Source organism: Cystoisospora suis (genome assembly GCF_002600585.1).
Source record: "Cystoisospora suis strain Wien I chromosome Unknown contig_1122, whole genome shotgun sequence".
Lineage (NCBI taxonomy): Eukaryota > Apicomplexa > Conoidasida > Eucoccidiorida > Sarcocystidae > Cystoisospora > Cystoisospora suis.
The window spans coordinates 1-24,414 of record NW_027153923.1 but is presented as its reverse complement, the minus strand read 5'-3'; the positions used below and the strand labels follow the sequence as shown (position 1 = coordinate 24,414).

Genomic DNA, 24,414 nt, shown 5'->3' with positions numbered 1-24,414 from the left:
CCAGCCATAGCCCCCACTCATCTCCCTCTCTGTCCGATTCTCGTCCTCCCTCACCGTCGATTCTCAACTGGGTCTGATCGGGGGGGTGGTAGCGATAAAACACTGAGAACAAAGCGTCGTCCTATAGGGGCTCCTCCATCTCCTACTACTAGAACGATAGTGGCGCACGCGACTCGCCTGTGTCAACGTCGACAACGGGGCCTCCTCCTCTCTATCTACCCATCGATCTGGATTGCCGCTGTGGCCACCACCGATCACCATCACCGTCTTCCTGGGGGGTCGGAGACGGAATGGTTTTGCGACCTTTCTTCTCGGGGAAAGGGGGGGGGGAATTGCAAGAGGCCACAAAGGAGAAAAGCCCTGCAGCCGGTGGACGAAGAGAACGGCCTTGCTGGTGGATCCGATCACCCTTATCAGCATCGTCTTGTGTCGTGAGAGGTCCCTCTTCGCGTGGGGGCGCCGCCGACGGCCGCGGCTTCTTCTTGTGAGCCTCCGTCCCCTCGGTAAAGAACGTTGTTAACAAGGCATTCTCAGGGTTGGGTGTGAAAGAACACGAGTCATTGATTTGTTTCTTGTTTGGCCGTCTTGTTTTGTCGCGGTTTTGTCATGATTCGGAGGCAGATAAGACTTTCGTTCGTGCCCCTGTGTTTCTTTCTTTGTAGTGGTGGGGGTGATGATCGTGATAACGATGATTTGCCGGGTGCTCGGGTGCTTGTAAACAATAGACAGAGTCGATCACCGTAGTGGAAGTCGCCACGGGTAGAACTTGCAGCCCTCCGTCCATTCGTTCGCTCGCAGTCAACAGTCCACCTATTTTCGAGAAGACGGGATCCGAAAAGCAAGAGACGACGAGCTCTCACACACATTAGGGTTACGCCATTCGTGCTACAGGCGAAGGATTTCAAACAGGATAGGATAATTGTTCGTTTCTCCAATAGCAATCACTTCTCGGTTGTTTCGATCGACTCCATTGTACAATACAATACAACAGGAGGTGTTGCCCGTCCCGCGGCGGTGACATTGCAAGAAAGCCTCGAGGAATCTTTTTTTTTGCGCAACTCTTTATTCCTTGTCTTTTCACTTTGGCTCAATCCTCATCCTCATTTCCCGGACATCAAACACAGACGGAAAGAACCGAGCAACTATGGCGTCCGCCCCTACGACCAGCCCCACTCCCACTGCCTTCGTCGGGCATAGACATGAAGTTGAGAAGAACAGAGGAAGTCTTTCCACCAGATTCGCTTTTGTTTTGGTTCTCGTTGCGCTGACTCTTCCGGTTCTCGAAGAGAATGGTGTTTCTATCCAACAGGCTGAAGCGGGGAGTCTCGCTCATCACATGAAAATTGGGTTTGGTGAACACGTGGGAGGAACTCCGGTCGATCTCATCATGAAAGACCTCTACCCGTTGGTTGCTCATCAAGGAATTGGCAAACTCATCCAAAGATTGCTCTTCATTGTAAGTTTTTTACTCTTGTAGTGAAGCAGAGGTCTCCTTTGTCGAGTTTGTGGGAGCGCCGCCGCCTGGTTCAGGTTCCTATCTAACACGTACTAGAAAGACCGAGGGAACCTTGAGTTGTGTCTCCTGTCAAGACTAGAGACCCACTGCCCTTGCTATCAGGTGAATCTCTCCGTGTGAAGATTTTTCCCTATCTACGTACGTTCAAGAGTGTAGCTAAGTGCAGCCGTGATAAAGACAAAGGCTGGCTTGCTGAGAAGACGTTTCCACATCTGTCAGTTAGGCCATGGAATCGTGCAGTGCGTTCAACGAAGAATCTCCGTACGTCCTTCTGAAATTGTGGAGGGCTGTTCTTTTCTCAAAGGTTTCTTCATTCCTGTCCTTGTGCTGCTGTCCTGATACGTTCAGCTGAAGGGACTGTTGAAGTACCAAGAGGTCGCCGGGGTTGCGGATGTGATCATGCATGAGCTAGAGACGTATTTGTTTGGCTCCATCGGTGGTGCTAACCAGACAGCCTGGAAAAAACTGAGAGACACGTATGAGCAGCACCTTCGTGAGTGGTGGGTGCAGACACCCGAGGAGCCATGGACTGCTTTGAAATCAGGAGTGTGGAAATCGCTCTTGAAACTGTACACAGAGAAGTTTGTCGAAAGTGCTCGTGGAAACGACAGATTAGCGAAATTAATGAACAAGCTGATATTCGATGATACCATGGCTCTCATCAACAGATGGACAGATCCGGATCACGTTAAGGTCATGCGGATGAGAAGCTCTTCACAGCGTTTATCTGCCTTGAAGAAACTGCAGCAGTTCCAGTCCTCTCGTGGCCTGAGTAGAGGGGCAGTTGCAGGAAGGGAAAACTGAAAAAAATTCCGCCGCGCCCTGCCGCTGCCGTTACCCGTTGCTTTAAAAAGCCGTTGTCAGGGCTGAAGAGAGCCAGTGCTGCAAAGCCAGAAGAAAAGGAAAAAGGTGGAAGCCGACCGCGTGAAAAAGAGAGACAATGTCGCGAGTGGGGGGTGAGAACGAATAGAAGACCAGCAATTGTTTTTCGTCAATGATAATGTTGATCGCTGAAGAGTGGATTCACCATTAGATTTCTTACTTCTCCTCGTCAGGGATCTGGCGATGTACTTCAGCGTTCGCATAGCGGTTGTTAGCTGCTGTACAGATGAGAAAGTCGCGAGGCATTTGAGAGGATGAAGCAAGAAGGATTGCGAAAGTCCATTCTCAAGCAGGGAGTCGACTTTTCTCTCCTTTTTCTCCGGCCTCCCTGTGATGAAGGATGAGGAGTCGGTCGATGGCGAGACAGATGCCGCTTTCGTCGTTGTGTCGGTTTTCTGTGGGCGTCTCCTGCTAGTTTGGGTCTGACAGCAGCGCTATAGGTAGCTGATTTCAAACAGAGCTGACTACATTTTCGATTCTCTACCATGTTCCTCTTTGTAACCGTAGTTCGCTGAGAGATGTCATGGTATGCATCCTTTGTTGCATGCTCTAGAACGCTCTCTTACCCAGACATGTTTGAATGGCATATCTGGATATGGAGATCTACTTGGACTCGGTTTTTCTCCGGTTTTTTCAGTGTAACATAATAGCGGTGGCAGAGATGATCATTTTCGTAAACAACCGCGGAGGTACTCATGTGGGTGGTGCAGGGATTTGAAACGACGGGAGAGAGGAATCGCACACGATGAGAAAGGGGCATCGTTGTTGTATTGTCGGTTTCGTGTGTGTAAAAGAAGCAAAACAACCGACGACAGTAAGCAGTGTGGGTGTCGGAAGCACCTTTGATTTTCTTTCGTTGCCTTTGTCTATCATTCAGTAATTAATATGAATCGATCCTAACATCGTCGAGCGTCACTTAGGCGTTTCATTCAGCCGTTCTTTCTTGTGATCTAGCGAAAGAAGGGTGAGATGTCTGGTGGCCATGTGTACAGTAGACAAGAAGCCCATAGTACGAGAACAACAGGTTTGTTCGGCCAAAAGAAGAGGTGGGAGAGAACCAGGTTTCTCGTTGTAGTAGTGTTGGACGAGCGTCCCTATAGACGGTCTGAGAATGTAACATAGAACTTGACCAAAGTTTCAGTTCTTCGTTAACGTGTTCGTTGTTCTCTTGTTGAGGAGGACACGCGCGGAATGGCAAACTGACGCAACTCCGGTCGCTGAGGAACAGTTTCACTAGCCTACAAGAGGAGGGAGGGAGGACGTAGCAGCTCAGGGGGACTTCGATAACAGGGGCCTCAATACAGTTTGCAGCCGAAATGCCTCGGCAGTGCACTGATGACGCAGCAGGCTCGTGATGGATTTGTCGTCGTGAAGAGCTAAAAGTGAACAGCTAGCTGCTGTTGATCAAGATCGGATTGGAGCGTGCGAAGCCTGGCGAGACGAAAGTAACGTAGACAACTTTCTGCAGTTGCAGGGAATGGTCAAGTGGGTGCGACTGACACGCTTTAACGCGGTTGGAAGGGCATAGCTTTTACAGTTGCAGACTGATGTTGAGGTGTTAGACACTTTCAACCTAAGAAATCGGGCTGTGGCCGGAGCAGCTAATTACTGTGGGTCCTGGGTAGATTCCTCTTTTGGTTCAGCTATGGGAGTGTGGCCCGAGTACGCTTTCATTCAAGCGTTGAGAAAGCGAGTTTCACATCAGACTAAGGTGTCCTGTGTGGATGGAGATCGTTTTTGACGTAGAGGGCACCACATACGTGGTCGTAAGGGGAATGTGTGGGTAAGTGGCACCTTGAAGGGACGGGATCCTCGTGCTAGGTTAGAAGAGATGTGTGGAAATTCAAAGAAGGTTTGGTTCGTACCGGTAGCTGCCAGACTTTGGGCAGGAAGTCGAAGTAGACTTAAGTACGCATCCTTACTCGGCGAAAAGTCGATTTGGTTGGAACGAGTGGCGTAGGTGAACGAAGAGCTGGTAATGTTAACACGTGTCCGTCGATGATCCGCAAGTATAAGCAGTAACTAGCTGTAGACAGGCTACAAGGAGAAAAGTGGCAGAGGGACTTCATACTGAAATAAACAAGTACAGTGGTGGGTGGTGTGGGTAGTGGCAAGTTGAATACAGACCGACCGGCCTCTCCACGTTCTGAGGCCAGCTCACATGCCGTCTACCATTCATTCCTACTTTTACTCACGGATCATCGACCGATTACCGGACCAACATGACTCAGGATAGCATTACCAGCTCTTCGCTCATCTATACGAACAAATGAACCCTTAAAGAGCAGTGATCCAAGGAGTCACAGTAGTGGACAAGAAGTATTACAAGTCACTTTGTCGTACAGGAGGGGGTCGTGGTAGGTTTAGAGAGTTAGCAGGGAGTAGTAGTTCGTGATAGGAACGGCAGGTTCCTCGCAACAGACGTTGGTGTGATCTGAATAGACCGCGAGTGGTCGCAAGGAGTCTTTGGTTGCTTCTCAAGTTGGTTTCTTTTCTCTTTCTTGTTCATTGTGATGGGTTGTTCTTCTTCGTTTGATCAGAGAGGCCCTCCGACGTTTCTTGATGTGAGACACGATCTTTTCTGCCCCTGACAGCACGGTAGACTGGTTTCCATCTCTCAAGACTAAAACGACTTGCACAGGGGACCGCTCTCTCCGAGAGACTTTCTTTCGAAAAATGTACATGTCTAGACATTATTTTTCTCCTTCATAAAGAAGAAAGACTGATCAAAATATAACACTTTCTTGCATTTCTCCCTACCCCCCTCTACTACCACTCTTCTTGTAAGTCGGTTGATAGAGCGTCCTCTATCCGCATTGCCTGACAAACCATGGAAGCTTGCTCGCGTTTTCACGAACGTCTACACAGAGCAAATCACAAAGGTGACCCGAAAAGAGGGGAGTTCAGCGCGACTAAAGTATTTGCATCGAAAGAACTTACAAGACCAAGCGAAGATGGCTTAAAAAACGACGATAGACAAGCGCACCCAAATCCCAGCTAGCTAGCCAGCCACACACCAAGCCGACAGAGAAAGTCTGATAAACCTGAACGGGGGGGGAGATGGATGATGGTGACAAAGAAAGATGCGCTCCCTTCTTGAATAACGTCTTCGACGGTGGTATTTGCGAATATCTTATCAGTGCTTTTTTAAATGGAAAGATTCTTTCTAGGAACAAAGTCACTTCTTCCTTCTCTCCTTGTAAAACTTCCGTCATTCATCCATCTGGCTGTTCCATCTTCTCTTTTCGTTGCGCGTGCTCCCGTCCCCCCTTGGTGTCTTGAAAAAGCTGAAGACTAACTCTTCTCGCCTTCTTTTGTCTTGATGCTTTTCTGAGTGTCTTCTTCTCCAACTTTAAGGAACCTTCGTTTCTTTCCTTCTTTCTTCCTTTCTTCAACAGAAGAACCTGAAACATTCTCTATCTTCTTAGCTGACGCTTCTGGTTCCCCTAGATGTCTGGCTGTCCTGGTCGTGTGGTTCGCTCGCTCTGTGATATCAGCTTGTTTTCCTCCAACGTTCTTGAGTGTCTTCTGAAAGACATCTAGGCCGTCTTCTTATCATTTCTCGAAGTCTTTTCTCTTGAATAGCTGTTCAACCGTTGAAGGGAAAATGACAGTCCCATCTTCATCGTCAGGTCAGGATCACCTTCCCAGCACCTCCACTCCCCGCCTTGTCTCTACTTCTGCTTCAATCTCATCTGCATCATCGTCTTCTTTTTCGAGACAACCTCGGAAGACTATCCCATCCAAGGAAACACCGCAACATTCTTATGATAAAATGACAACGACATCTGGAGAAGAAATACAACAGTCATCATCTTACAATGTAAAGGATCATCCTCGATGTTTCTCTAAAGATCCCCTTCAAGTGTCTCCTGACAAGGAACGTTCTTCAGCATCTCTCCATGGGAAAGATCTTCTCAAGGAGCCTAGCCATTCACCTAGCGATGAACAGAAGCAACAAGATGAAGAGGATCTCCTCAAGGGAATCGGAGAAACAGCCTCTCTTGTCCTCCAAGATATGAAGTCATGGATAGCGAGTCAAATTCAAACCAATCTTCTACCTCCAACTCGATCTCTCACCACCTGTACACCTTCCCATCCTTCTTCTTCTTCTCGCCCTTCTACTAGGGTCGATTCTTCTTCTGTCTGTCCTCCCGCCTATCAACATGCTTCTACCGAGCAACTTCCCGGTAGCTGCGCTCAGCAAGAAAGCTTTCGCCAGGTGTCACAGAAGACAACTCACCCTTCCATTTTCTCAGGGGGAACCAAACTAGATCCGTGCTCTTCTTCTTACATGTCTTCATATCCAAGTTTCAAGAAGACAGAAATGAAGGGAAATTCATCCTTTCTCGAAGCTTCGTCTCACTCAAGACCACAACATCTCTTTCAAAGGGAAGGAAAGCACCAACACGATCAGAGACTGTCTCTTTCTTCTTCTTATCTGCATCAGAGAGATGAACCTCTCAGTGAAGACTGGGCTTTTAAACCTGAGGGAATTTTCTCGAGTTTTCTCTCTTTATTCGATGTGGAAGAAGATCATCCAGGGGCATCTTGCCAGCCTTCTTCTATCTCCCCCCCGCCACGTGGGTTTCCTGGACAACCTGCGACCGCCTCTTTTCTTGAACCTTCATCTTCTTCTTTTCGGCAACGACATTATCCTCTTCGCAATCCAGGCTTCTCTTCTTCATCTTCTTCCTTTCTCCATTCTCAATCGCGACTTGGTCGTTGCGAGGACAACTCATCCTTTTCACAAGAGAAACCCTATCAACCTTCCTTCTACCACCCTCAATCGATCTCTTCGTCTTCTTCTTCCTCTCATCTACCTCCTCTCTCACGTCAAGAGCGACCTAGTCAAGAGACCTCTTATCCCTCTTATACCAACATCTCATCTCCTCCTCACCTCCGTCAAAGACTCGGGACTTCTTCTTCTTCTCTATCAGCTGCTGCGACTTCTTTACATCTTTCTCAGTCGACACCTCGCAGTCTTCTTATCCCCGCAGTACCTCTCCATCCCCCATCAGAGAAAGAAGGAACCTCGCTGACGTCTCGGAATTCCTCTTTTAGAGAGACTTCGATGAATCGCCATGGACTCACCACGACCCAATCGATTTCCACAGCAAGAGACAGAGACAGCAGTACTCACCTCCTATCGAGAAAGGCTTCTCTTCATCCTTTTCCTGATCCTTCATCTTCTCCCTCGTTTGTCTCTCCCCATCTCGATGTTGGGGGGGGGGCGGGGGGAGCATCGATGTTCTTGTTATCTCCCGAATCGATTGAAGAGCCTGCCGATGGATTTGTGAAGCCCCAGACATGGCTCGCCGACATGGCATCTCCGTCAACTCAGCAATATGCACAAAGATCTCATATAGAACTCTCTCTATTGAAGCTTCAAAATATTGGCAAACCTATCTCTTCAAGCGTTATCTCAGGACCTGTAAAGTAAGAGCATTTGGAACGAAGAGAAAGAACAGAAAATTGCTAGGCGAAAAAGATGGCGAATTCCTTCTTGTGAAGGCTCTCCTAGGCGTCGTGAGAAAGAGTCGCCATGAGCCGGTAGAGGGAGTGAAAGAAGGAGTGAGAAGATCTATCCTGTCTTTCTGATAGAGTTAAAGCGTTACACACATATCTATGTAAAAGCTCGGGTCATAGACAGAATGATGTATAGAAGAGCTCCGTATATAGGTAGGGTGTGAGGGTGAGCTACGTGAAGGGATTGTGTTGGGGGAGATAAAGAAGCTCTTGACGGCAAGAGAGGCGGGGATGTATGAGACACATCGAGGTGTCTGTCTATCTATCTCTCTATCCTTCTGTTCTTCTCTCCATCTCTATCGCATGCGTAGATGGAGGTTTTCTACACCTGTACATACACTTCTTTATACAGATATCTCTACCTCAATAAGATAGATAAGACAGAAGTATCCTCTGATGTATGTCTCATCCTTGTCCTGTGTGTCTATATATATGTATGTATGTATCTGTATTGCCCTTCTCCTTCAGTTATCTCCTTCTCCTTCTTTTCTTCTTTTCTTTCGTCAGCCTTCTTGTCGTCTTCTTTCTTCATCTGCTTATATAGCTCCACAGATCTTTCTTGTTCTTCTTGCGGTGTATCTTTTTCCTCTCTCCTTTGTCTTTTTTTCTTTAGACTGCATGCCCCTGGGTTTCATATGCTCCGACTGCGAGTTCCTATCATCGATGTGAAGAAGCAGTTCATTTCGATAGCCTTCTCCGTTCATATCAGCCGCTCTCATCTTCACGTCCTTCAAACCCTAGATCAATATGAAAGAAAAGCAAGAAGATACGCTTCTTCGTCTTCCTCCTCTTCTTCGATTTCTCCTTCTACGTCGATCAAACAAGGAAGACACATAGGAAGATCTGAAAGAGAAGAAGATCGTGGACCGGGATCACTTCAAGAAAGAACTCTTTCTTTGTCTCAATCTTCATCTTCTGTTCTCTCTCAAGGAGGCCGAGAATTCTTCTTTCTCCAAGAAGAAGAAATGAAGCAAGTGGCCGTGCTGAAGAGACATCTCAAATGGCATCGACGTACCGACGAGGATAGGAAGAGAGATGCTCTTGTCATGACCTATCGAATGGATCTTCCTCTCTCTTCTCTTCTTCTTCAAACGAATCAAGGTAAGTCACTCCTTCTTAGAATGAGAGAATGAAAGGAGAGCGGCATTACCCACTGCCTCTCTCTCTTCATATGGATCATTCTCATGTATGCAGGGATGCTCTTTCTTTCTTTTTTTCTTTCTGTCGGTTCTTCTTCCTGCATACGATGTGTGGATATAGATATCTAAGAGATTTCTTCTACCAGGTGTATAGAGGGAGAATCTTCTAGATGAGTTGCATGCTGTGTGACGTTGAAAATGTAGAGTTAAGGGACGAACGAAGACGAAAAGAGAAAGAGAAGAAGAAGAATCCTCCTCTTCCACCATGGATACGTTCGCTCTGTGGTCTGAATCTCTCGTGTTTTGTCCCTTTGATAAAGAAAGAAAGAAAGAGAGCTCTTTCTTCTTCTACTTAGCTTTCTCTTCTCTCTTTTCTTTTCTTTTCTTCTCATTCCTTCTTGTTGTATCTCTCCATAGAGATGACGTCATCATGGGTGATCCTAGCAGAAGATCGGCCTATAGTCGGCATGAGCCCAGAAGCTTTCTTCACAAGGTGAGAAAATCTTGAAATTCCATTTCTTCTTTAAGTTAGATCTTCTTCTTCTATCGATCTTCTTCTTCTTCTATTTCTATCTCTATGCCTATGTCTCTCTCTTATAAAGTCGACAGAGGAGGAGGAGAAGAACAAGAGTAGAAGGTGTGTTTACAAGTAGACATTTTTTGAATCGTTTTGCGCTCTCATTGATCAGACTCTTGTTGAAGTGTCCGATCTACAAGATGAAGAAGAGACAATAGCCTACTCTCTCTCTGTGTGTATATACAGCTGTGTTCTTCTCAGCTGTGAAGAAGAAACAGAAGAGATACACAACAAGAAAAAGGAGAGGATAGATGTATAGGTTCCCCGTGTGTCTTGGTGTACATACACCTTAAGGCGATTTTTGCCAGTCATACACATGCTTACTCGTTGCTTACTCGTCAATCTCTTTTCCTGATCTGTTTGCATCTCTCATTGCGATGCGAGACAGAGGTATCTTGCGAGATCTATACTGAACTGTCTTGCGTCCCTTCTTCTTTCGTTCTTTCTCTTTGTCTGTGTATGTATAGCTTCTTCTTTTCTAGGTAACTCCTTGGTATATATCCAGTTGGCATTTCTTTAGGAACAACTCTCGTCCTCTCTTTTAGATCTATCTTTCTTTCTTTCTTTTACTTCTTGTCCTTCTCTCTCTCTCAGACAGAAGATCGATGCCGATAAAGCGAGCTATCAGCCTCGACTCTTATTTTCAGCAAAGATAGTCATGAGCGGTGTTACGGAGATCTCTCCTTCTTCTCCTTCTTCTTCTATGGACGTCACACAAAGCCATTCCTCGTCTTCTCTAGATACCTCAGAGTAAGAATGAGAAGCCAAAACGAAGAGAAGGACAAGAGAAAAGAGCCTCTTCTCTTTTGTACACATCCAACATATACACATATGTGTATATAGATCTCTACACATATGTGTATATGTTTGAGAACTGGAGGTGTCTGTCTATAGAAATGTGGAGAATTAACGAGCTCCTTGTGTTGTCTATGCATAGCTGAAGGTATTTTGTAGAGATAGCCATAGCTTATATCACAGTCATTTCCAGTACGTTCATCTGTATGTGTTTTGTATTCTTCATGGAGATCTACCTATACATGCAGTCTCTGTTCAAGACAAAAGTGTAGGAGTGACAGAAGACATGCCAGACAACTTATAAGAGTTGACTTTTCCCTTCTCTTCTTTTCTTTTCTTCTCTTTCTCTTTCTCGGCCTCCAGACCTAGATACGTGTATACAGCGCGCTATGACGATCCTATCGACATTTGTGTTGCTAATCTTCTCAACGCAAATCGCGATGTCTTGAATGAATATACACAAATCAAGCGAATTGCCTCCGGGTAAGCTAAAGAAAGAGAGAAAGGAATGTCTGTTTCTCTCTACATGCTAAAAAGAAGAAGACGTTCCTCTCTACGTTCTCAACCCATATCACACCGTATCTATCTTTAATCTATCTTTAATCTCTCTATCTCTGTCTCTATATCTCTTTGTTTCAGTATGTGTATTTCTCTTCTTCTAGCGACTGTGCGTGTCTAGAAGGCTTTTGAGATTTCTCGATCTCTAGAGTTCCATATAGAATGCTTATCTCGACGTTGACGACAATTTTGAAACGTCTTTTCGAACTAATAGATCAAGCCCTGCGTAGGCTCTACCACGCAAACACCCATATACATAGATATACATACTTACATATTCATACATACGATATTTCTGCGCCTATTCTTCATTGAAGTGTATCTTTTTGTATCGATACTTCTGTATGTAGTTCACATCACTACACACTGGGTTGTCTATCTCTGTCTGTCTACCTCTCTTGCTCTTTCTATCTTACATAGACATATGTATACATAGATGAGTCTTTACGGTATGTATGTATGTATGTATATATGTATGTATATGTGGATAGACATGTCAGGGTCGCTTCTCCTTCCTCCTCTTCTCGCTCTTTGACTTGACTGATATACCTCTCTTTCTCTTCCTTCATTTCTATCTCTTTTCATCCTTTTGATTTGCGTCTCTCTTTTTCAGAGAATACGTCATTAACTCCTATCCTTGCCGTGTTTCCGTCAAGCCAGACATCGCTAAGAAAGATCATCCAGCCTCCTCTGCATGTACATTTAAGATGACTCTAGATGAAGAAAAGGATACGAAGAAAGATCTCTCTTCCTCTTCTCCTCCTACCTCTCGCCATCGACATCTCGATACAGTGACCACCACAGGGGGAGAAGAAGGAGAGGAGCAGCAAGCTATCAGATCTTCTTCTTCTTCGAGCTGTGAAGAGTTCAAGGCATGTCTGTCGCTCGGAGAGAAAGAAAAGAACAAGACGGCTGGGAGTGGTGTCTCTGAGCCTCTTATTCTCGTTGAAGAAGATGACGGGACACGACAACCTCTGCTAGATTATCTCCAGGGAAGTCTAGACAACATCGATTGGGGGAGCGACTACTACAAGAGCCTGGGAGAAGAAGCCTGCCCGTCAGCTATCGATATGATCGACGAAGATCTCCTACCCCCCCTACATCGCACCCTTGTACCGTGGGAAGCACAAATCGACAGGTAGAACTTCTTCTTCTTCTTACCCGGCAAAGCAATGCACACATACGCATACAGAAACATATCCATACATACATGAAGATAGATAGATAGATTAAAGATAGATAGATTAAATTTGGATAGATAGATAGATAGATGTATGCATATGCATACAACTAGACGTGGGTGATTCATAGTTATCTGTTGCCTAACTTTATAGAGTAAGAGAAAGAGATAAAGACAAAGAAAGAGACAGAGAGAGAAATATACATATACCTTCATATATATCTATATACCTGGTATGAGGAGCTCCTTCTCTTTGTACAGGGGAGACATGTAGAAGTACCATACATAGAGAATAAAAGTGAATGTCTCTTTCTCTATGTATAAATCTGTGTATATATATGTATATAGCGAGAGAGAGAGTGATCCATGATGGTCATTCTCGACACGAGCAGAAATGACTTGTCTCCATTGTCTAAGAAAAAAACAAAAAGTGAGAAGGGCCAAGCACCGCGTGTCTCCTGTATCTCTTGGACTTACAAAAAGACGTGCTTATATGAGAGAAGTCTCTCTGCAGAGAAATGGTGTGATCAACCAATTAGATCTTTTCTCTTCTTCGTACATACGCTATCATCACATTCAGTTTCTCTAAGAGGATCTAAGATATGTACGTCTATCTACATCTATCGCTATCTATATACCTTACTCTATCCTTCCATCTAGCCCTGCATTTGTAGATTGCTCCATCTATCTATCTATCTTTAATCTATCTATCTATCTTTAATCTATCTATCTATCAGTCTATTTCCGAGGGGGGATGAACAAGTTGAGAAAGGTCCTAAGCTTTTTGTGCACAGTCTCATTGCCTTAGAGCAGAGTACCTTCATACACTACGAAGAGTTGCCTTCTATAGACAGTCACTAAGCCTCATATCTCCCAACATAGATCTCCTTACCTTTCGAGAGATAGAAAGAAAAGCCATTCTCGAAGTCTTTCTTTATCATTCTTCCTTCTTCTCTTTTTTCTTATTCTCTTCTACGTCTTTCTCTATCTCTTTACGGTTGTCTTAGGAGAGCCGCAATGAGCTTAGCCTGCCATCGTGCGGCTGTACGCGAACAAGTAGCCATGGAACTCCTCTCAATCCAAGGTAAGTTGACTGGTCCCTTGTCTTTTCATCTCCCAGAGAATCATGTAGATCTTTCTTTTCTTTTCTTTCTTTCTTCTCTCCCTCCCTCTCTTTCTCTCTGTTCCTATGGTGTGCTCTTGTCTCCGTTCTACGTCCTTTCTCCCTATGTACGCCGAGCCTCCGTTTTGTAGTTGACATCTCAAGAAGACAGGTCTTATAGATGTGTGCATAGAGAGAAGAAAGAGAAAGAAATGAGTGAGATAAGATAGGTAGGATACAGGGAAGAACGGGCGTGTCTCTTGATAGGTTACCTTTCTCAGCTCATCTCTCACTACTTGACTTTGCCTGTCTTAGGGTTAGCTTACTTGGCTTGAAGAAGAACGGGCGAGCTAGATGATAGTAAAACAATACTCATCATTGGGCAACTCTTCTTCTTTCTTCTTTTCTTCTCCTACGTTCTTCTTCTTCTCTTTCGTTAGCAAATGTCCTTTTCCGAAGATTCATGGGGTTTCTTTGCCACCCTGTAAGATGTTCGGATTGAAGATAGGCATAGAGAAAAAAGAATCTCTTGCTATAGAAATGTGTAGTATACAGACATACATGTACACGAAGAGAGGGAGAGACTCTCCTGCCTATGTCGATAGATACACACATGCACACCTATATGCATAAGAAGGCTTTTTTGTTGTTTCATTTCCTTTCTTTCCCCTTTCTTTCTCAATCTCTCTTTAAACATAGCTCTTTCTCTCTGTCTTTGTTTATACTTTTTAGGCCGAAAGCTTCCTCGGGCGTTGCATAAGAAGCACATCTCACCTGTACTCTTGCGCTTCGCTCCGAATAGCCCACCTGTGTATGTGACGTATACATGGAGCGATGAATATACAGACGTTAGGCTTGTTACGGTACAACTCCAAGACATCCAGCGACCTGTAGGCCCAGGGTTAGGGAGCTCTTATCAGGAGGTCCCGAATCAACTAGGGGGGGGGGGTGGAGGAGAAGGAGGAGGGTCTCTTCAGCCCTGCTCTCTATATGATGATCTCAAACCATACTACATTCCGCCTCAACAGTATGCGCATGCGAGCCAGCATCATCAGCTGGAAATGATACGAGCTTCTTCTTCTTGTTCTTCTTCTACTTCTTATTCACCCCCCTACGTCATGGGGACGATGAGGTGGCCTCACATCCCTCAGTCAACCACCACCGCCACGACTACAACGGCGACAACTCCGACGACATCGATGTAGGCATGCACAGACAGACAGAGAGAGGGAGAAAGAGAAAGATAGGAGGAGAGGAGAAAAGAGAGAAGAAGACAGAAAATGAATGGTGGAAGACTTTGAGATAATCTGAAACATTTCATAGATGAACAGAATGGAGTGTTGGGGTGAGGGGCTTTAGAAAAGGAAAAGGAAAGAAGAGGGGTGAATACGAATGCCCCAGAATGTAATTGCTGCCGCTCGGGGAGTTTCATTCGAGGCGAAGAAAAAGAAGATGCTCTTGCAGGCATGTGGGGATACCCCATCTGTCGCCTTCTTGTCGATTGCTCTATCTCTATAGATATCTGTGTCGATCTGTCTCTCTATCTCTCGATCTATGGAAAGAAATAGACCAGGGAGGTAGGACTTCTCTCTAAAGCATCACTATGTGGATTTGTGCATGTGTATAGAGTGACGTTTTCGGATGGAAGAAAAGCAGAGTGCTTCTGTGCAAACCAACTGAAAGAGAAGAAGAGAAAGGAAGCGAGAAGGAAGATGAGGATAATATAGATATCCCTACTATCTCTCTGTCTCTCTCTCTCGAGATGTCCCTAGAAGCATATTACCAACCTCCTCATAGACGTCTTTCTCTTGTTCGAGATGAAAGACGGAAAATTTTCTCTCTTTATTCTGTGTGGGGCGAAAAAGGCCTTTCTTCTCTTCTCCTGCTCTCCATTTTTCCACGTAACTTCGCTTCTTGATGTCTCTCTTCTCTTGATCTTTCCCAACTACATGTGAAGAAGTAGAAGAAAGACATGCATATGAAAAGACATAAGATGGAGAGATCTAGAAAGATAGATAGAAAGGGGCGACAACAGGTTTACTGCTTTGTCCCACCGCGTCACTGCCTGTCTGTCTGTCTTTAATCTTCACATAGAGAGAGACAGCGACAGAAAGAAAGACGGTAGGGCCGGACCCTAGAGTGTGGGAGGGAGGCTCATTCATTTAACGTCGCTTATCAACAGGATCATGCGTGTAGAGACATCTCTGTCGATCTCTATCTATATGTAGACCTAGGTGGCTATACATAAGAAGATGTCCATAGAGTCATAGATCTACAGATCTATATGTCTACCTAGGTGCGTATCGAGAGAGAAGATGAAGATAGGTAGATGGTAGGGGGAAGAGATGAAAAGTATGAATAGGGTAGATGAAGACTAAGAAGAAAGACACCTGGAGAGAGACGGAAGATAGTTTTGAATCTAGAAAAGAACAGAGACAGAGATATCTGAGTGTAGGAAGGAAAACGAAAGGAGAGAGAGAAACGAAACGACGCACATACCTACGGTGATTTATCCCTTTTTGCGTAAGAATAGCATAAGGAGTAAATACTCGACAAGGAACAGACTGATAGCTGTGTCTTGCTTCTTCCTTTCTCTTCGTCTTTCGTCTGTCGTTACACCGCGGGAGAGAGAAAGAAAGACCCCACCTACCAACTAAGGAACTCTTCTCTTTCTTTTCTCTCGCTTTTATTTTTCTCTTTCTTTTCTCTCGCTTTATTTCTCTCTTCTCTTTCTTTTCTCTCGCTTTATTTCTCTCTTCTCTTTTCTGTCTTTTCCGTGTGTAGAGAAGAGAAAGAAGCGAAGGCTGATGTCTATGAAGTTTTCTTAGTACACCCCCACCCCATGTGGCTCCTCTTTCTCTCTCCCTCCTAATAGTTGAGAATAAATGAAACGGCGAGATCTATCACTACTGTCTGACTTTCTTCCTCTTTCTGTACATCCTTAGAGAAGACCCCTCGTACGTAGCCTCTTTAAAAGTAAAAAAGATGAAGAAAAGAACTAAGAAAGAGGTTATTTGATTCTCTGCTATCGCAGTAGGAGTTCGTGGGTCAAGAAAGAAAGAATACGTTAAGAGAAAAGAGTGGTAAGGAGATGAAGATAAGTCGGGAAGGAGAGAGATACTTCATCTAAGGTAGACATCTTTGTACTGACATAAACACTCGGGTGTATGGACGTACACCCCAAGTCACGCTTGTGAAAAATGTCTTGTCGACTGAAGCGCATGTGTCTGTCTGTCTCTAGTATGTAAGCACAAGTAGACATGAAATGACACACATGAATTGTCGGTCAAAGCTGGGGTGTATGTACACCTGCTGACATCACGACCGGAAAAAAGGTTTTGTCGGTTAAAATTCGGATAGCGGTGTATGTACACTTGCCACATCATTCATACAAGAAAAAACGTATGTCTTGTCGGTCAAAAAACTACTCGGGTGTATGTACACCCTCCTGCTGACATACATCTCGCGCATGGATGAAGATAATGCAAAACGTCTTGTCGGTCACCATCGATAAAGAAATACCTGCTGATTAAGCTCGTATAGATATGAAAAAGAAGAAGAAGGGACCGAAAGATATTAGATCATGCATACATCATTCTACATAGACGGTACTAATTGATAGAAAGAGAACGGGTAAAGAACACGAGGAGAGATATAAGACGTTGAACTCAATCCTTCTGCTGTACGTACAGAAGGTATCTAACGAGAGTGGATCTCTGGGGTGGAAAGCTAAGAAATCGGTAGAAACAAAGCAGTATCGGCTCCTTTTCTCTCCTTCTTCTTCTTGCGAGCTTTCTTTTCTGGAGAAATAATTCAGATCATCTTCTCTTTCAGATGGTCCTAATCTTTAGTCTTTTCTTATGTTCGGACATGTCAAAGATTTACGTTCATTGATCTTATACTATTCTGCCAAAGAAAAAACATATCAACAACGTGAACCCATCATGGTAAGGTGTATATACACCCCAGAAAGAACGAAATAAAGAAGACTAACCCGGCGTGTTTTATCCGAGAAAAATGAGAGAGATGTACTTCAGTTTATTTCACTGTATATACACCTCAACATTCCCTTCATATGTGTTTCACTGTTCTGTCTGAAAGCCTGTCAAAATATCTTGGCTTTTTCCGGAGAGAAACCTTCAAGAGACTGCTGCTTGCAGAGACAGAAGAGTGTCTGTCTTCTTTCCTCTCACGGAGAAACTCCATGACTCTTCAACGAGGTAAGCTCATCCATTCATTCATCCATGGTCTTAGCTCTTTCTCCGCACCGACTTCTCTTTCTTATTTTCTTCTTCGCTTCTTCTATCACTTCAGATTCTTCATCTGCCCAGATCCTTCGAATTCTTCTTCTTTTTCTTTTCTTCCTTTTCTTTGTAGACGACGTGAAAGAATTCCACGGATCAAACCTACGACTGTTTGACTTAACAGGTGTTACATGTATATACTCATATATACATACATATATATAGATAGATATATACATGTATACATATATATGTATATATAGAGAGAAAGAGAGAGAGAAAGTTAACAGTCGTTCTAGACGTGCCTATCTACATAGAGGAAGATATGTATCTTTGAGATAAGCCACGTGTTCTTTCTTCCTATGCTTGTTTTAGCTTAGCATTCTTCAAGGTAAGGATGATCTCCTACATCTCCATATTGTATATTGAAGATATCTTCGTATATACGGCGAGACAAAGATTTCGAGAGATCGGATTGCATGCAGTTGTAATCGATACCATCGAAATGAATACTCCCTATGGGCGTGACTGTGGCACCCGTGCCTGTACAGAAAACTTCATACACTCGATTCTCATTATAAGCTTTAACGAAGTCTCGCCGCATCAAAATCTTTCTCTCTGCTACTGAAAAGAAAGAAAGAAAGAAAAGAAAGAAAGAGTCGAAGACTGTCCAGACATCAAAGCAAGACAGGAAATTTCTATCAAAGGAGTTAAAGAAAAGACATCCAGTCCTGTAAGCATTATCTATCCGTATGTTCTCAGTCTATCTACCTACCTTTGATCTTTCTTTGAACTATCTATCTTTAATCTGATCTATCTATCTATCTATCTTTCGTCTATCTATCTATTATGAATCTGTAATCTATTTCTTCGATATAGTTACTGAATGCCCTAGTAGGGGGGTAGACGTTGTCACCGCCTTTAGCTCTGCTGCCCCCCGAGACTTCCCCCCCATACATTCTACACTGTGTGACTTTGATCAATCGCCGAGAATCTCATTACGTATGTCATAGCAGTACTAGTAGTAGGAGTAGTGGGAGGCTTGGCTTCTCGTCATTTTTCTAGCAGAAAGCCTCTGCCTCTAGTACTGAAAAGCAAGAGGGACGTGTACATACATTCATAGGAAGAGGTCAACTTACTTGCGGGCTAGAGTCTAGACTTCTACGAATCTACATACAACGTCTAGATAGATAGGTTACACGATAGAGAGATGTATCGTGTAGGCAGACACATAGAGGGAGATGATTAAGTACATATATACATATATATATGTGTATAGATACCTCATCTGTATCTGTATGTCACGCAGTCGGTGCTTCGTTGTATGTAGATGACCGTAAACAAGAAGAGAGAGCTGATATCATTAAGATATTCCAAAGCCTATCTAACAGGAGTGAGTGTCCTACATAACACCCACCTCTCTCTAAGTGTCGCAAGATTCTAATCTTCTCTTATGTACATCTAGATCTCTCTCTCTCTTTCTGTCTCTGGACTGTCTCATGTGGTCCTTTTTACCTCGTAGACTGGGATAGTTTTCCTTAGTAAGATTGAGAACAGTATCCCTGACAATCCCCGGAAGAATAAGATCGCCATCTAGAGCAGGCGTGGCTAGCTCGTCCTTTCCTTCTTCATTGCGCCAGTAGAGAAATAAACTCATGGCGCCTCCTTCACACCAGAGATAGTCATCCCTCTCTGGCACTGTCCAGAGAATCTGCTGATAGCCCTCCTGCATGCGATCCTGATAAGGGCGAAGTGTCGGCGCGTAGTTGGAAGAGACCTTATGATTCCCAACGCCTCCAGGCCATGATCGTGTTCGATGCAGTTCGACGTATAACTTCGGCAGAGGAGTTGTGCTCGCTGAAAGAAGCAAGACGAGTAGCGCATGCAAAGACCACACTAGACAGATACAAGAAAGAAGGAGGAGATACATACGTGGGGTGAAGAGAAGCGGTAAAGATAAATAAAGATAGATCAAAGATAGATTAGATAGATTAAAGATAGATAGAGGGAGAGAGAGAGAGAGAGATGTCTGTGTGGATGTGTATGGTGTGATCGAGAGGAGAGGTATGAGCCTTAAGAAAGAGGAATGTCTGTGTAGAGGTGTATGAGAAGAGAAGGAGAGAGCAGCGCGTTACTGACCACATGAGGGACTCTTTGAAATGGAACGAGGGATTTTATTCTACTTGCATAGACATATGCCTGTTGATATATACATGTACATAGATGCATCCACTAGTTGGAGACGTGTATATGTGGATATGTACGATAATAAGAGCGTGGGAAGTGCAATGTGTGTCAACCCAGCATACATACAGCTGAGAGAAAAGGAAAGAAGGCCAAGGCTATTTATTTAGATTACTCCTGTTCTCTTCGATATTCAACAAAGAAGACGCCACCTCCCTAGAAAAGAGAAAAAGATGAACAGACAGCATCATTACTTATGTCCCGTCCACACTTTCATTCCTCTCACTCACATCTCCATCATGCAGGACTTCCCCATACATACAAATAGAATGACATACATATACATATATATATCTGTATAGACGTCCGTGTATACATGTATAGAGCCTGTGCAAAGCAAACACGATAGAAATATATAAGCGTAGTGGAGAGGAGAAGTCTATCGATCTTCCTCTAGCGTGTTTTGTCTAAAGGCTTTAGTGTGCAGAGGAAGGGTTACCGGGTGATGATAGATAGAAAGTGTCTTTCTGTTTTGCAGTCCTATCTGCCTAGATGAACTCTTCACTTGGATGAGAGAGAGAAGTCCTTGAGAGATATCTTTTTATAGTGAACTTACAGAAATAGCCGCCTGTAGGAGAAGCGAGGATTATCATCTTCGCCATACGGGGTGGATAGACACCTAAAGCAGGCTAGAAGAAAGAAAAGGAAGAAAGACAAAGAGATCGCTCACTCGTGTTAATTCGAAGTCAGAAAGAAGTGAAGGAGATCTACATGATTAAGATGCTGCATGTGGAGATCTCTTCTTCTCTCTTCCTTCTCCCTGTCTGTGAGAGGAGAGAGTCGAGAGAAGAGAAAGAATAAGAAAAGAAGAAGTGCTTTTAAGAAAGAGAGACACAACAGGAGACGCCTGGGGTGATTCCTACACTGAGACAAATTTCTCCTCTCCTTTCTCATCGTGTGTGAAGTTCACAATCCTGGGTTGACGCATAGAAGACACCCAGATATAGGTGATATCCATAGCAATGTACATGCATAGATAGATGGATAGATTATTCAAGACAGAGAGACAGATTAAAGATAGAAAGCCAAACAGAGTAGAGATCGATAGATAGATTGAAGTAGACAGACAGAGAGATAGATAGATGTGCTGGCTACATTTAGCAAATACAGATGTGGCGCGGAACCCATCCGCCTTCCACTCGTGTATACAGAGAGATATGAGGAGAGATAGCGGCTACATAGATATCTAGACATACATCTAAGCTGTCTCTATCTCAAGAAGGGTATCCATGTATATCTACGAGAAATCATACAAGGGTGTATATCTCTGTCCGTGCACTTGACAATCCCATGTATAGGAGGAGTGTTTCGAGGTGTCCCTGCATATGTTGATCATGCTATGAAGAAAAGTATGCGGAAGTTGTCTTAATAGAAACAGATAGATCTCCCTAGAGGAGAAAATCTGCATCGCCCGACTTCTCAGTCTTTGCTAGGAAATACTGCACACTTGAATTTGTATAGAAGTGTGAATGATTAGGCTCCCCTCTATGTATGTCTCAGGAGGCCTGTACCCATGTATATATCAACGGAGAGAGAGACGTGTGTGTTCACAGCCATGTAGGAGGTACGTACGAATGTAAATGTGCCTATGAAGATATGTATGTATGTATGAAGATGTCTGTATGTAGAGGTATAAATATGTATGTATGTATTTACGAACACGTACCCATATATGTGTGTATAGATATGTCAGTATGAATACGTATGTATATACGAAGACGTATGTACGCAAATGTCTGTAGGCGCCCTCTAGGTGGCTCTGTGTAGCAGTAGGTAGAAGGGATGACTGGGGAGATCCTATGACGAGCTAAAATGAGAAGGAGGAAGAGGCTTTAGACACACTAGAATCCATCTAAAGAAACTGCGAAAAGAGATCTACGAAGAGTTTCTTCCGCATGTCCACCGGAAATCTATATGCCTACTGAGAGAAAAAAGAAGACAGGCGAGAGAGACATAAAAGAACAGAAATCTCCTTAAGATCGATCCAATCAGCACACAAGATCGAGATGTGTCTCTATGAGATAATAGCCTTACATAAGTTGAGAAGACAACAGGCCGTAGATAGAGGGATAATCCTCGATCTTTGAAGATATATCGATTGTCGATTCTGACAAGCGCCTTACAAAGAGAGACAAAAGAATCGATGCTAAATTCGGGTAGACATACACGAGAACAAGATCGATTCAAGCGCTTTGCATGATCATATGGACGAAAGAGAAGAATGCGATCATTCAAACTTCTGAAAGCTTTCAGACCTTCGAAAGCTGACACAGCATAATGAATAGAACTAATTGCAGGGTGTAAAGACACCGGAGCGAGGGGTTTCAAGATAGGAGGATACCATCCATGCTGATCATTCCAATCAGCTTCAATCATATGATCTGTAAAGACTTGGCCGAAATGAAGACTGTCTTTAGATGGTAAAGGAGGGAGATCTTCTGTCTTTCTTCGAATAGTTAATTGGTCGAAACGCAAATCATTTAATCGAGGGGGAGGGGGAGTCTGAACTTTAGGCATAGGAGACAGGGCAGCTAAAGAAGAAAAACTCCGGAACAGCGTCTCGGCCCTTCCTCCTCTCATCATGATGATCACCCTGCTAGATGGAGACATGGAGCAAGTGAAGGAGAGGAAAATTTCTTGAGAAGATCAACTTGAAGAGGCAAAGAAAGGGGAAGAAGAAGGCACAGGAGAACGATTCTTCCTCTGGAGACAAGAAGAAGAAGATGAAGAAGAAGAAGAAATGGGGACAAGCGGGGAGGAGACAGAAAGAAAGAGAGGGAGACGCCGTCAAGACTTTACGCAAGGCAATGAATGGCCTAGGAAACCGAGAGAAACCTGAAGCATCAGACCGACATACCACCTTTGTAGAATAGCAAGAAGAAAACCGATTCTCTCTACAGTAGGAAAATAAAATTCAATCAAGATAAGATCGAAAGAGAAACGATCCTTTTTGAGCTTTCCAAGAGAGAGAAGAGATCTTCGTCGTCCACTTCAATTCGGGGGAAGACAAGAAGAAGAAGTTGACCGGATTAGTGTGTGAAAGTTTCCGCGTTCAAGAATGGAGACTGGTGGATTGCAAGGAGTTCTGCTTCTTATATTTTTCACAAGGGAGATTAAGGCTAGAGAAGAAGGAAGAGAGAAGAAGAACTGTCGTGACGTATACGAACTGGGTTTGTACTCGTGTGCCCCTTATGACGGAATGTACCGTTCAGTCGAGCAGGGAGCCTATCGCAGAGCTCCGATAGAGACGGATGAACAGAAAAGTAGAGCTAGATCGCCACTACTAGGAATGAACAGAAAGAAAGAAGGGAAAGAGTAAAGGTAGAACCGTAGCATTGTAGTTTCAAGGCTATCTGCCACAGGGCGGGCATAAGGCCGTTGGCTGTTCGAGGGACCTGCAATGAAGGAGCTTGATTATGTCCACTAGTGTGCTGACAACTGAAGACAAGGTCTATGGGCGAACTTCTTCCCTCTCTACTAACTCGTTTCTTCTACCCCTTCGTGAGCTTGTTTTATTCCCTCGTCTACAGGCCCTCCGGGGAGGCGAAGGAGACATGCGCCTGCGTGGTTGGATCGTGTGAAAGTAAAAGAGAAGTTAGCGAGAAGAAGAGTGGTGTCTCTCTAAGCTAATGTTCTGTCACTAAGGCAAATTGGACTTGGCTGGAGGTGGTGAAACGAGGCTACTTCGCAGCACTCGAAAGAAGACGTCTGCAGTTAAAACGGCTCGTAATCGTTTCCTCAGGCCACGTTTCTTCTAGCACAGTCTTCAACTTTCTTCACGTGTTCTTTCTCCTCTTTCCTGGAGTCGTGTTTCACTTGCACCAGTTTAGCTTCAATCCTGTGCTTGTCTGGCGAGGGTCTTCATTTGCTGTAGGTTAGTGCATGACGAAGGGGACAGAGTGCGGAACTGGTCAATTGCTCTGCCGCTTCCTGTTTGAGTCAGGACACTGGGGCAGTGGACGCCCCAGCAGATGACGATTGAGTATATCTTGATCTGTCTTAGCTTCGTGGGTTATACCTCGCACACCATCAGGGATCAAGGCCGACTGCCATCACGCCTCTTTGCGCTCTCCTACGTACCGCCGCTTCGAGATTTATTGCACGCACAATACACTTCGGGAAGAATCGCTTGCGCAGAGCATAGCTGGGAAGTTCGTATAAACCGTTCTTGTGCCGTGCACTTCACCCAAAGCTGCTCCAAGTAAATTGGAGTAGTCGACTCGGTTGTTTGGGATGTTCGGGAGAGAACTTCATGCATTGGTGACGCCCAAGCCCGAGTATGACCTCTGCTGTTCCTTAGCGTAATACATGAGAAGAGGAGAGCGGGTCATATTACTACGGGCCGTGGCGTGTTAGGATCCGAGAACGACACTCAACACGCCTCCAAATAGGCTTGAGGACCTCCAGGATCACAAAGAAGTTTCATAAGTCCGGAAAAAAGGGAAGAGAGTAAAGCAGGCGCCGAAGCCCGCAGCTCCACATCTTTCATGAGCTCACTCAGGTTTATCGTGAACTCTCACAAGTGTGTAGGACTCCCTCACGTCTATGTTGAGCGCGTTCAGATGTACGGGGAGCTCACATGATTCACTTACCCGACTCCTTCAGGTGTACCTTGAACTCGGTCGGGTGTATCTTGAGCTCGGTCGGG

At 44.5% G+C, this 24,414-nt stretch overlaps 2 protein-coding genes across 2 annotated transcripts; one reads left to right on the top strand and one right to left on the bottom strand.

The window, feature by feature from the left end:
• Positions 1-225: 225 nt before the first annotated feature.
• On the top strand, positions 226-16,196 carry CSUI_002702 (uncharacterized protein). The gene is made up of 10 exons (XM_068062901.1): positions 226-1,456; positions 1,865-7,837; positions 8,541-9,028; positions 9,484-9,559; positions 10,238-10,393; positions 10,802-10,921; positions 11,610-12,134; positions 13,184-13,260; positions 14,011-14,479; positions 16,063-16,196. The coding sequence occupies exons 2-10, from the start codon at positions 6,006-6,008 to the stop codon at positions 16,148-16,150; spliced, it is 3,831 nt and encodes a 1,276-aa protein (XP_067925121.1). The 5' UTR covers positions 226-1,456; positions 1,865-6,005; the 3' UTR covers positions 16,151-16,196.
• Positions 16,197-17,791: 1,595 nt separating this feature from the next.
• CSUI_002701 (branched-chain amino acid aminotransferase) lies at positions 17,792-23,119 on the bottom strand. Its single transcript, XM_068062900.1, has 4 exons — positions 21,801-23,119; positions 20,323-20,395; positions 19,038-19,379; positions 17,792-18,146 (listed from the first exon to the last, which is right to left on the bottom strand). The coding sequence occupies exons 1-4, from the start codon at positions 22,374-22,376 to the stop codon at positions 17,899-17,901; spliced, it is 1,239 nt and encodes a 412-aa protein (XP_067925120.1). The 5' UTR covers positions 22,377-23,119; the 3' UTR covers positions 17,792-17,898.
• Positions 23,120-24,414: the final 1,295 nt, after the last annotated feature.